The following is a 13,697-nucleotide window of genomic DNA, read 5'->3' on the forward strand; positions in this document are numbered from 1 at the left end:
TGTTAAGCTTTCCCCTGATTTCCCCATTTTCTTCTTACTGGGAAGATGGAACATTTTCACAGTACATAAAAATGATGCCTGTACTGGACTTCTTGAAAAACACTGCTAATTACAGCTTTTACTATATAGATCAGTATTTAACACAGTGAAATTATGATATTTCGGCAAGAACGCTGGAAGCAAAATGAAACTGGAACAAGAGTCTGGGGAATCCAGAACTTCCTCCCAAGAGCTGCATGTGAGAATAGTCTTCTCTAATATGGACAGGTCAGAAGCAACTATTTCTTCAGTGGCATTAAGGTTTTGTTCAGGTTTCAATTAAGTGTTATTTAAATCCTCACTGAGCATGGAAACAAATACTGATGTTAGCCTAAGTTCTAGAGTACTTTTTTTATGCAAGTCTGACATGTGACCCCTTAGAGAAATTTAGGGCTGGTGTCTAACTGCTTTGGATCCCTCTCCTATAAAAGACTTAACAGTTCAAACTTTCAGGAGAGGTAGCTCTAAAAGTCTCATGTATTGGGTAGTTTTTAAATAGAAATATTAAAAGGCAACTAACTTATTTGGGAATTTACTTGCCCTGTAATTTTGCTTCTCTGAAGAATTCATCTTGCAGGATTCTCATACATTACATGCACTGGAGTCATAGGAAATTCCCATCTCTCAATACTTTTGACCTTCTGAAGCGCATGTAGGGTAGCTTGAGGGGTCTGTCATACTGAGCATGGTTCAACTTCAGGTACCCAAACATTCTAGCTAGTTCCTTTCAACAGCAGGAAACAAAAGTGCCCTGTAAGCCTCTAATGAAACAAAAAGAATAGGGAAAAAACCTCCCTCAAGTAATCAACATGCCACATAAGGGATGGACAATGGATAGATGATTGTCTAGAGGATGAAACCCCAAGCATATCATCTCCTGTTCAAAAAATTCCAGAAATCGGAGATGTGATAGGTGAATGCATGTGATTCTTGCCAAAAAGACACCTTCAAAGAATCAGAATTACAGTAAATATACTCCCATCTCTAAAGACATCAAACAAATCATTACCATTAAAAATCCTAAGCATTAAAATGACTGGAAATTATTAGATAAGGTAGTCTGCATAAGTATTCTATTCCTCTTACAGTTTATACATTGTTAACAACAACACTGATATGTGAAAATTCATCTTCCTCATGCCAGCAATTCAACTCTGAGCCACAAGACAATTCTCAACACACTTCATAGGTCACTGACTGGATGCTTTGCATAGAATCATAGAATATCAGGGTTGGAAGGGACCTCAGGAGGTCATCTAGTCCAACCCCCTCCTCAAAGCAGGACCAATCCCCAATTTTTACCCCATATGGCCCCCTCAAGGATTGAACTCACAACCCTGGGTTTAGCAGGCCAATGCTCAAATCACTGAGCTATCCCTCCCCCCCCGCCAAGTCAGAGACATACAAATTTAGTGATGGATATATACTGAAAAAGTTAACTAGCGCTGTCTTTGGATCAGAGTTAAGGTGGAAGTAGGAATTAACAAAGTTCTACTGTATCCTAAAGCAGAACGCACCCAAGTTAACTACATGATCACGTTTCTAGCTTTGGCTTCTGGCAACATACACAAAATAAGCATCAAAATATTTATACCACAGTAACTGAAAATAACTCGCACACAGATAAAAGCTGGTACTTTCACCACTACAGGGCACAGCTGACTAACTTATTCTTCACTTTCAGGAAACACCTTTTCAGTACCACCCCCTCCTATTCCTGAGATCTCACTACACCCAGAAAAAATGCATGAAAATGTCATGGGGAGTAACTGATGCGCATTACAAAATACCTTCAGCTGATTTTTTTCTGCAATTAACTATGTCACTCTCACTAGCCAAGTAGCAATCAACAATCCTTATGAACTCTGATTATAGCAGCCAACTTAAGGGGAACATTTAATGATATCTCAGAGGGGATGGAGATGAAATTGTGTCATCGGTATAATTAGCAAAGGCACCAAAAATACACTCTGGACAGCAAAGAAACATGGATTTAGAAGACAGCCACACTGGAGAGCAAAGGATATAACACACCTGTGTACAGGGCTGGGGATATATGAAACGATTGCTTATCCTACAGTAACTCTGGTTCTTCAAAACATGCTGTCAATATACATTCCATTGTGGGTGTGCCTGCATCCCACACACTTGGCCAGCAGTTTCCATTGGGACTGCACCTGTGCCCTGAGTGTCCACAAGCCTCCCATCCTGAGAGCATAAATGGTGAGGCAACCCCAACCGCACCTCTGTTCCTTCACCAATAAAGAATCCAGGGATTACAGGATTCCCCAGTAGTGAGGAGGAGGATGATGGATCATGGAATATTTGTGGACAGTGCATCCTAAACAGCCACAGCTACTGTAAGGTAAGTAACAGTTACTTTGCCTTTGATATGGTCCCTCACCAAAGGTTCTTAAGCAAAGCAAGCAGTCATGGGATAAAAGGAAAGCTCTTCTCGTGGACTGGTGGTAACTGGCTTAAAGATAGGAAACAAAGGACAGAAATAAATGGTCAGTTTTCACAGTAGAGATAGGTAAATAGCAATGCCCCCTTGGGACCTGTGCTGTTCAAAATATTCATAGATGATCTGGAAAAGGGGTTCACACTTATATGGAAAAAATCTGTCAATGATACAAAATTACTCAAGATAGTTAAATTCAAAGCTGAATGTGAAAAGTTACAAAGGAATCCCAAAAAACTGGGTGACTTAGCAACCAAAATTGCAGATGAAATTCAATGTTGATAAATGCAAAGTAATGCATGCTGGAAAACAATCTCAACCATACAAACAAAGTGATGGAGTTGAAATTAGATGTTACCATTCATGAAAGAGATCTTGGAGTCATTGTGGACAGTTCTCCAAGAACATATGCTCAATGTGCAATGGTAGTCAAAAAAGCTAACAGAATGTTAGGAACCATTAGGAAAGGGATAGATAATAAGACAGAAAATATCTTAATGCCATTATATAAATCTACAGTATGCTCATACTATGAGTACTGTATGGAATTCTGGTCACCCCATCTCAAAAAAGTATATTAGAATTGGAAAAAGTCCAGAGAAGGGCAACAATGACTAGGGGTATGGAACAGCTTCCATATGAGAAACAATTAAAAAGAATGGGACTGTTCATCTTAGAAAAGAGACAACTAACGGGGATATTATACCGGTCTATAATATCATGAATGGTGTGACAAAAGTGTTATTTACCCCTTCATAAACCACAAAAACCAAGGGTCACGCAACGAAATAAATAGGCAACACCTTTAAAACGATCATAAGGAAGTACTTCTTTAGACAATGCACAGTCAACCTGTGGAACTCGTTACTAGGCAACGTTGTGATGGCCGAAAATATAACTGGTTTCAAAAAAGAATTAGATAGGTTCATCTGTGTTTACTAGCCAAGACGGTCAGGGACATAACCCCATGCTTCTGAGACACCAGAAGCTAGGACTGGACAACAGGGGATGGATCATTCGATAACTACCCTGTTCTGTTAATTCCCTCTGAAGCACTTGGCACCGACCACTGTCAGAAGACAGGATATTGGGCTAGATGGACCATTGGTCTGACCCAGTATGGTTATTCTTATGTTTGAGTGTTTATCCATATATATTCCACTGTTGGTGACTCACTAGCAGAGACCTAGAGCAGTGGTTCTCAACTAGGGGTCCAGGGCCCCCTGGGGGGCTGTGAGCAGGTTTCAGGGGGGTCCACCAAGCAGGATCAGTGTTAGACTTGCCGGGGCCCAGGGCAGAAAGCCTAAGCCCTGCCACCCAGGACTGAAGCCCGGGGCCCTGAGCTCCACCACCCAGGGCTGAAGCAGAAGCCTGAGCAACTTAGCTTCACGGGGGCCCCTCTGGCGTGGGGCCCCAGGCAATTGCCCGGCTTGCTACTCCCTAATAATATTTATATGCAGAAAACAGTTGTTGTGGCACAGGTGGGCCACAGAGCTTTTATAGCGGGGGGGGGGGGGGGGGCTCAGAAAGAAAAAGGTTGAGAACCCCTGACTTAGATCACAGTAGGTGGGCGCTAGGAGCCTACGTAAACAATGATTATAAGACAGCCGTACCAAAATGGGGATCAGATCTTGATGCTTCTACCACAAAGTAATGGTGAACCCCAGGTAGCTCCCCTATGTATCTCTTGTACTGAACATTTCTCAAACAAGCTAAAGAAACTGCCTGAGCTCTAGTGGAATGTGCTGTAACACTCAATGGCAGATCTAAGTTGGTTACTTCATAGCACAACTTAATGACTGTAGAAATCCAGCTAGAGAGTCTGTGTGTGGATATGGTCTGACCTTTTACTCTACCTCCCTAAACTACAAATAATCTGGGGGTAGGGGATTCCAAAAACGATTTAGGGCATGTCTACTCTAGAAACTTAAGTAGACCTATATTAGGTCGACTTACAGCCACCGCAGTAATTACTGCAGTGGTGCATATCCACACTACCCTCCTTGGGTCAGTGCTGTGTCCCCTCACCAGGTGTGTTGCCCCCGCCCCTCGCCTCCCCGGGGGAAGCCACCCAGGGCTTCTCGCCTCCCCATTCCCCGCCGGGAATGGGGGGGAAGACACCCAGGGCATCTCACCCCCCAGGGGAGTGGGGTCCAACTGCCCTGGCTTTCTTTCCTCCGCCTCTTCCCACCCACTCCTCCTCAGGTTATTTCACAGCTCTGAGTCCTGTTCCAATAGGAAAGTGCCCTACAAACATCTAGGTGTAAAGTTTAGTCTTCCCTTTGCTGGAATGTGGCTCTGAAAAGAAAACAGGCAGATGTATTATGTGGTTGACATGGAATTTACAGAGTACTTGGGCAAGAATTTTGGGTGAAGTCTCAAAATTACTATCTTTATGAAAAAACAGGGAACTTGTAGGCAGAATGCTCAAAGGGTGGACCCTTTAAACCTATCAGTATAATGTTGAGATCCCAACAAGGGGGAAGCTTTCAGACTAGAAGATATAATTCCATAGGGTCTTTCAGGAACCTTGATACTGTAGGATGTAAAAATATGGAATATCCCTGAATTGGATGGTGGAAAGCTGAGATGGCTGCCAGGTGGCCCCTAAGAGAAAGAACTCTGCGTTATTTGAGTTAAGCACAGAAGGTATTCCAGGTGCTAAATGGAGTCAACTGATGCTGCTGAGCGTATAGTGAATCTTTGCCACTTGGCTGTGTAAGTAAGTGTCAGAGTCCTTTCTACTATGGATAAGGATGTTTTGTACTTAAGAGATACAGGTCCTTTCCAGGGATGTTAACCAGACAGCATTCAGGCTGTGAGGTGCCAGAAGGTGGATCTGGATGAAGAATCTATCCTCATCTTTGGGATATCACATCAGACTAAACTGGACTGGAGGTTGAATGGAGAGATTCATCATGTCCGAGAGCCAGAGCTGCCTCAGCCATGCTGATGCCATCATGACCAATGTGAGAGTCCTGCCTGAGTTTCTCCGAGAGTTCTTGGGATCAATAAAATATCAGAGTAAACATTAATTACGTCCGAGGGCCAGGGGATCAGGAATGCATCAGACTCTGACTATGCCCATCTCTGGAGCAGATCTTGTGGCACTTCTTGTTCTCGTTAGTGGCAAAGAGGTCTATGGATGACCCCACTTAATGAATACGTCTTGGATAATGGTATCCTTTACTGACTTGACTTTCTCCTTTTGAAGGAAGAAATCGATCAGAAACTCTAAAGCTAACTCAAGTAACTATTAAGTACCAAACTATGTACAATACAATGCATAGACCACACAGTAACCAAGAAATTTGGACACTACAAGTTCTGACTCTGACTTGTAGCTGGGGGGAGGATATCTAAGATACAGCTAGGGTCACTGTGCCCTTTATGCCCTCAGGTGGGATGTGGGAGGCATGAGGACACTCAGGGCACAGATGCAGCCCAGAGGCTGCTGACCAAAAGAATTTGAACTGGAGTACATGAGGTTCATGTATGCCAACAGTGGATAGATATGGGAAAGCATTCAAATAAGAATGTAAGTTTATATTATCTCCCTTTCTCCTCCTTATCTTAGTCTGGTTTAGCTGTTGCTTTTCATACTTTTTTAGCCCCATGTTCCTCACTACTTCTTTTACCATTTCAAATTAATAACAAAGCTTTATCAGGGAGTCAAAGTGAAAGCTGTTAATTTGTCTGAGGGAGGTAATGTCCCTCCCAGCAGAGCATTTTCACTTTTACATTAAAATAAACTAGGCCACTTCTAACCCTAAATCATGACCACAAAACATGATATATATACACCTACTGGAGAAAAGAAAGCAGTGGGGAAGCCCCAACAGGCAAATAAGGACAAGCCTTAAAGTTGTGGCTATGCTCACATTTCTCTTTTGTATCATTTCCCTCCGCCTCCAGTACATGCTGCTATCCCCTGTGTACGTGCACCAGTTCTGGCTGGAAAACTAGTACCCTGCAAAGGGGATTTACAGATGAAACACTGATTACAAGAGAATTGAGCAGAAAGCTTAAAAGTGATAGTATTATCAACTAAACCCTCATTTTAATTACTGCACCTGCTGGAACATAACAACTTTAAAGAGCTGATATGCTTCTAGAGACAGGAAACATAATGAAAGAATTCTGCTCAGTTCCCCTCCTTTGTGCTACTACTGTTGGGGTATTTGCATGAAAAGAGGATGTTTCAGTGCCTCCTCTGCACCTGCTGCTTAACCCCCTCACCTGAAGACACAAGTGGCTGCAGTGATGATGATTATGAGGGGCACAGACTCTATGTAAAGTCTTTTCCATCTCTGACCTACTGTGTTCCTATGTCAAAGCAGATAACAATTTCAGTGGGGAAAAGACGATTCAAGCTTTGAGTATTAGTTCTTTATTTCCTCTGCCCAGTTTCACCTGCTTTTCTGTAACAGACACTTTTAAAATATAGATGTCTATCTATATTTATACCATGCTCCTCACAGTACTATCTATCACTTCCAGTAAATCTCTTAACTAGGTGTACTTGTCTCCAAGTCCCATCAGTGGGGCTTTTGAAATCCTAGCACTTCACTGAATTTTTGTCCTGTGTGAGACACTCTCCTTCTCAATGTCCTAGCAACAAAGCATGGCCTCTTGCCCAATTCCCAAAGGCTGCTTTTACATCTTGATGCGCACTCCATACAGCTTCCAGACACTGCAACAGCTTTTTCCCAGCTAGAACACCCATTTCACTCTAGGGCTGTTATCTGGGCTTTTCTATGGCTCAAGCAAGTAGGGCATTCCAAAAAAATTGCTTAAAGAACCTGGGGAGCTAAGCCTTAGTCTCACTCTATGGGATCCCAGTCTGCAGAGAACCATACCTGTCCATGTCACTGAGGTTATCAACTGGTGAGCCCAGTCGTTCAGGCAGCCTCCTTCGCTCTGGTGTGTCAATGCAATACCGGTCATTACCAACAGTGATCCGCAAACTCTGCTCCAGTGAAGACTCAGAACGGAGGCTCGGAGAACGTCTCTGTAATTGAAGAGAGAATGAAAGCCCAGCACAGGACTGTCCCCTCAACCACAAGACAGGCATCTGAGTCTGTCCACCTCATCATATTAGACTTGGGGGCAGGGATCGTAAGAAATAAATTAATTGTACATCTTCTCCATTTATATAAATTACTATGCAACTTAAAAAAAGAAAAGGGACTGAGTGTAGTTACTTCTAATCCTACATGCAACTAACAATCACTCTGTATTTACACTAGCTCCACAGGAACTTTTAAACTTGAAAATACCTTTTGAAGAACTGCACTTCTGGAGGTAGAACAACAGAGAGGAAGAAGAGGAAAAAAGTTGTTCAAGAAATTCCAAAGCTGCTGTTGTGCTCCCCTCTTGGTTGGGGACAGCCAACTGTATGAATTGCGTACCCTGCAGTGCCAAGGAATTTTTGTGCACCTATAGCAGATACACTTACTGGGCAGGTCCTCTTGGCTTAACGAGAGCCTGGGTCAACGACAGTGACAAAGCCCATTACCAAAACTGGAAAGTGTTCCAGAAGGGGCTCTGCTACTTGACTCAGTAGTAAATGAATGCTCTACATCAGTAGTTCTCAACCAGGGGTACGCATTCCCCTGGAGGTACATCAACTGATCTAGATATTTGCCTAGTTTTACAGCAGACTACATAAAAAGCAGTAGTGAAGTCAGTACAAACTAAAATTTTCATACAGACAATGACCTGTTTACACTGCTCTATATACTATATCAAAGTTTCTCAACCTGGGGGTGGGAACACCGGGGCGGGGGGGGGGGGGGTGTCACAGGATGAGTTTAGAGAGAGTCACAAGTGCTGGGCCAGCATTAGCAGGTGGCAAGCAGGGGCCCCCAAAGCTAAGATACATGCAGAAGCCCAAGCCCCACTGCCCACGGCTCAAACTGAAGCCCGAGCTCTGCTGCCCAGAGCTGAAATCAGACTCATGAAAGGGGTACAGTTCTCTGGAAAGGTAACCACTGCCCTACATGAAGGAGCTCTGCTATTACATAGGACGGTTAATCTACATGAGCTGGTCAGTTCAAGATACTGAACACTCGTGATGGGTTAGAGATGAGAAGCTGTAATGTCTCCCCAAAACACATTACTTCTGTAAGGGAAGGAAGATGCACTAGTCTGGAGTAAGAAGTACAGCACACATTTCTTTTTATCAAACACACTGTACCCATTCTGTGTTGTTTTGTAAGAGACAATACTATTTCCAGCTCCTCAACAAGCCACCTATTATTTGATGGAGCCCTGAAGACCACGTTCAAAACAAAGCCTTGGATTGCAATCGCTATTCTATCTGAAGAGTGGGCAGGAAGATCTTCCAAAGCCCATCAACAAATTGAATGGCTGAAGGATTGCTGTTGAAGGGCACAATCACCTTCCTATCCCCAGGACTGAGCAGCACCTGCACTGGGGTTTCTCAGCAGAAATTTCCACATGTTGCTAGTGCAGCTCTATCAGAGCAGTACCAATGTGAACCTTAGTGAAAACAAAGCTGCTTTATCTACTGGCGTTTTCAACACCTTCCTTGTTGTCTAACCCTACTTACAGCAGGTATAAACACCACAGTGTTAAAAGTGCCAATGGCCACAACCGACTCATGTACATTAGCATTACCCACATTGTTACCACTAGAATCATAGAATATCAGGATTGGAAGGGACCTCAGGAGGTCATCTAGTCCAACCCCCTGCTCAAAGCAGGGCCGATCCCCAATTAAATCATCCCAGCCAGGGCTTTGTCAAGCCTGACCTTAAAAACTTCTAAGGAAGGAGATCCCACCACCTCCCCAGGTAACGCATTCCAGTGTTTCACCACCCTCCTAGTGAAAAAGTTTTTCCTAATATTCAACCTAAATCTCCCCCACTGCAACTTGACAGTTGTGCTAGAGTTTAAAAAAAAAAAAAAAAAAAAAAAAAACTCTCAGTGTATCTAAGTAGGCAAGGTCTGAGTGAGTTATCTTTGTTGACTTCCCCCTAGAACACTAAATACCCAAGAACTTCATTAACACAGAGTTAAGGTTGCCCAGTGAGGCATTCCAGAAGATGGAGTGATGACTAAACTTAAAAATCAGAAAATCAGGACATAAAAAAGTTATGGTATATGCCACCTGCACTACACTACCTTGACTCTGACCCTGAGAGCTAGCAACACTCATTGGGAATGGTTCAGTAAGGGAGATGCCATAATAAGCAGACAAGGAAGTTTTAAGAGAATATGCCACTGTTTCTGTTACATAGCACAGATTTGAATTCCAGCATTTATCTGCATGCACTCCAATTGCCTTCACTGCGTTATGTGTAGTTGTACTAAATGATGGAGGGTTTTGTTGGAGCAGTGAGACAGAGCTGTTACTGCGATATGATGAGAGGTGGCTGTATACTTTGAAGGATGAAACACACCTGATTTCTGCAATGAGTTTTGCAGGATGTCAGTAAACACGCACAAGGGCATCTTCTTCCCATGGGCATTCTCAATGGTCTGATAGAATAGATGATAGCATTCTCCAGGGCTTACCGAGAGGGGTAAGTGAAGGCAATGTGTCAGAAAGAATCCTCAGGGCAAGGGTGTTGCGGGACCACATTTAGCAAGTGGGGCGGGGCGGGGCGGTGAGTTGAGTTGTATGGCATAGACTTAGTGTTTCAGTGTAGGCCTGGTGAAGACAGCTCCCGATTGCTATACCTGTCCTAAACCCGAGTTTTGCCTTAACAAAGAGGTGTTGGGACTTTGTCCTGTAGTGCTCATGTGCTCTGGTCCCAAAGTGTTCTGTAGCACCTGAAGGGTACAGTGCGAGTATATGTTACTGCCATGGGGGGACATTGCTCAGAGGGCAGAAGTAAAGATGTGTAATGGGGATAAGATGTACCTTAACTTAGTATTTCCTGGTTTCCAGAGGTTTAAGTTTGCATTACCTTAACTCTTCATTGTCTGGTTTTCAGTTTTAAGTTTAGCCACTCTCCTTGTTCTGGAAGGGCATGAGGCATCACTGGGCAACCTTAACTCTTGTGTTTATATTTTTGGGCATTTAATTGCCTTGGGTTTTAAAAATAATAGTTTCTCGGCACCCCCATGTACCACAGCCCATCTCTCCCCCTCCATTGCCCCAGGCTCCTTAGCCATGATTCCTCCAGCCACAGAATGCACTGGCTGCACATTAATCCCTTCACTGCCCTGCATCTTGTCTTGGTCTTCCCTCTCTCTGCCTATCCACAAAGGCTTGGTCCTTCCTCCCCGCAGAAAAGAAAGGGTCAGCAAAGGACCTGCAGTTTGAGGAGCTGTGACGAGGATGCAAGAAGAGTGCAGGGACAAGCATGGAGTCAGTTGGGACAGACATGGGGGGCATGGACATAGGGGGTTTTGGGGAAAACAGAGAAGTCCCCTAACATTCCCCATTGCACAGCTCAGAACTCCTGCTTTCCATCCCATTTTTCAATATACTGTTCCAACACCCCTCATTTTCTCACTGCTGCAACTGCCTATATTCCATTCACTGTGTAAGAGACCCACAGATTGCTCCAACAGAGCTCCAACTCCTCCAACAGTCTCTCCCTTACACCCATTGCTCTGATTACTCACATATCCCCCACTGCTTTGAGGCTCATCTCCACCTCCCTCCCCTGCCAACGATATCATGTAAAGCCTTCTCACTCCACGCTCCTGCTAAGCTTGGAGAGCTGGTAGGGAGGTGGTGGGCTGCCAGGAATGCTGGGCACAGAAAGGGGCAGGAAACTGGAGATGCAGTTTCCCATATCTAGTTCTAATGTATGGGGAAGGAGATCTACAAAGCCATCTACAGCATGGGAATCTTAAGCTATGTCTACTCTACAGACCTTACAGTGGCACAGCTGCACTGCTGTAAGGTCTCCTGTGTAGCCACTCTATACTGATGGGAGAGAGCAATCCTGTCAGCATAATCAAACAACCCCCCGAGTGGCGGTAGCTATGTTGGTGGGAGAGCATCTCCCGACGACATAGCACTGTCCGTGCCAATGCTTTTATTGGTGAAACTTATGTCGATCAGGAGTGTGTTTTTTCACACCCGACCAACAAAAGTTTTACCAAAAAAGTGCTAGCGTACACATAGCCTTAGAGAAGTATAAAGAAGCATATTCAGCTGAGAACATCTCAAATGAATAAGTACAATCAGTGGAGATGAATACAGCCTGAAACAATCACTCTGAGATTTGTGACCTGCTCCGTTCAACTCAGCAGGTGTTCTCATTGCCTCCCTCAACCTTTAGGCTCACAGAGGGGAGAGGGGCTCAGATCCACACCCCCAAGGGAAAGACCCCAGATCCCAGCTCACAACAGGGCAGGGAGAGGGGTTCACCCTCACAAGGGGAAGGGCCCCCTGATCTTGGCTTACACACTGGGGCAGAGGGACATAGGAAGAATGGCTCAAACTGCTCCACCATCCTAATCCCCCAATTCCACTTGCCACTCACCCCAATGCTCCCTCTCAGCCTCCCAACCCCTCTCCCTTTGCCATTTATTCCCCACCCCATAACCCACCCTCTCCTCACTGCAGCCCCAAACCCCTCTCTCCCATCTCCCTCCTAACACCCTCTCTCAATCTCCACATTCCCACACCGCTCTAACAACGTCCCCACATTCCCCCTCAATGCTATAACCCCCCCTTATTTCCTTGGTCTGCACCAACAGGTTATAAGGATCTGAAAACTTTATGAACAGCTCATGTTAGGGGGACTCTGTATTAGGAAAAAGCCCTGACCAAATGACCCAGCGACTTGCTTTCCTTTGATCATGCTTCCTGAACAATGGAACTTTGAGTGTGAGCACATTATCCTGTCTTTCATCTTTTCTCTGTTTGATCAATGCTAATTTTCTTGAGAACACACCTAAATTTAAATGAGCGTATGCATGTGAATTTTAGAGCACTCTCAAAAAATATAATTTTTAAATCAGAAGTTTTGGCCTCAGGGCAAAACTTCCAAAATGAGCCCTTGCAGAATGCAGGAAGAGAGCAAGGAATGTACACAATGCTATGAAAACTATCAAGTGTAGGGCTCAAACTCAGTGCACAGGTGAGCTCTGGGTCACTGACCACAGCATATCGTCTTGAGCCACTCAGTCACTGCGGCAATAGCTTGCCTAGAAACCCTCTTACTTCAATAGAGCCCTAGTCTAGCTGCAAATGCACATTTCAATTTCTTTGGTTCTGCAGTTTGCCAATCTCTAGATCCAGAAATCTAAGGTCAATACCGTTTTTTCCCAGTATTGCTTCTCCAAAGGGGCAGTGGGTGCTATGCCCAAGCTGAGAAAAATGCTGAGTGACTGCGATCAGTTGGGGAGGAAGGCTATACCTCATGAACCCCTTACTCAAATGACTCCAAAATTGGAGCATTAACACTACCCAGCACCCCCAAGACACATAGCAAGTGTAAAGACAAATTGAGTAAGCATATGGATTTTAGAGCTCTCAGAATAATAAAAGCAATTATTAACTTTACTAGCAGAGCTGGTGCTAGGCTACAATCATTTGGGAATCTCTTCTGCAAGTATATTATTAACTAAGGGCTTGTCTACCCAAGAAAATCTGGAGTAAGGTAGGGTATGAATTTAAAATGGATTAAGTATTCCTGATTAACTACATGTGCAGATGCTCTTATTTTGGAATAAGAGTGCCTTTTTCTAAATTATCTTAATCCACTGGACTGCTGTCAAACCCAGTGGATAAAGCTAATATGGAAAAACGCACTCATTCCTGAATAAGGGCATCCACACATGGAGTTAATCAGGAATAGCTATTCCAGAATAATTCTCCACATTGAGAAGCTCTTAGACAGTTCAAGACAAAAACCCCTTTCTTACTGCAAAGCATATTCATAGATAATCTACTATTTACTATATAGAATACTCCTTATACAATCACAGTACCAGACAGTAAAGATATTCACATCAGAAATAGAATTTTAAAAACAGGGTTTTACATGCACAAATCTGAATATTTTGTTTAGGCTGAGATGAGAAGTTTTAAAAACATATTAAACAACTTTCAGAGAATGAATCTGATGAACCACTAACTGGCTCTCTATATCAACAGGAAGAACTTAAACTTAATGTTTATTAGACATTTGATTTAGAAAGTTCTCTGCATTCTGCACATATAAATGATCTATAAGTACAAGATTCTGTTAAATGGTCAAACTAA

The 13,697-nt window shown here is 43.6% G+C and overlaps 1 protein-coding gene across 1 annotated transcript in view; it reads right to left on the minus strand.

The window, feature by feature from the left end:
- Positions 1–13,697, minus strand: part of ZNF318 (zinc finger protein 318) — a 36,637-nt gene that overhangs the window by 21,727 nt on the left and 1,213 nt on the right. The window contains exon 2 of the mRNA XM_074949032.1: positions 7,360–7,511. Within this exon, the coding sequence (XP_074805133.1) occupies positions 7,360–7,511 (152 nt within the window). The remainder of the gene's footprint in view (positions 1–7,359; positions 7,512–13,697) is intronic.

This window comes from Natator depressus, chromosome 3, assembly GCF_965152275.1.
Source record: "Natator depressus isolate rNatDep1 chromosome 3, rNatDep2.hap1, whole genome shotgun sequence".
Taxonomy (NCBI): Eukaryota; Metazoa; Chordata; order Testudines; family Cheloniidae; genus Natator; species Natator depressus.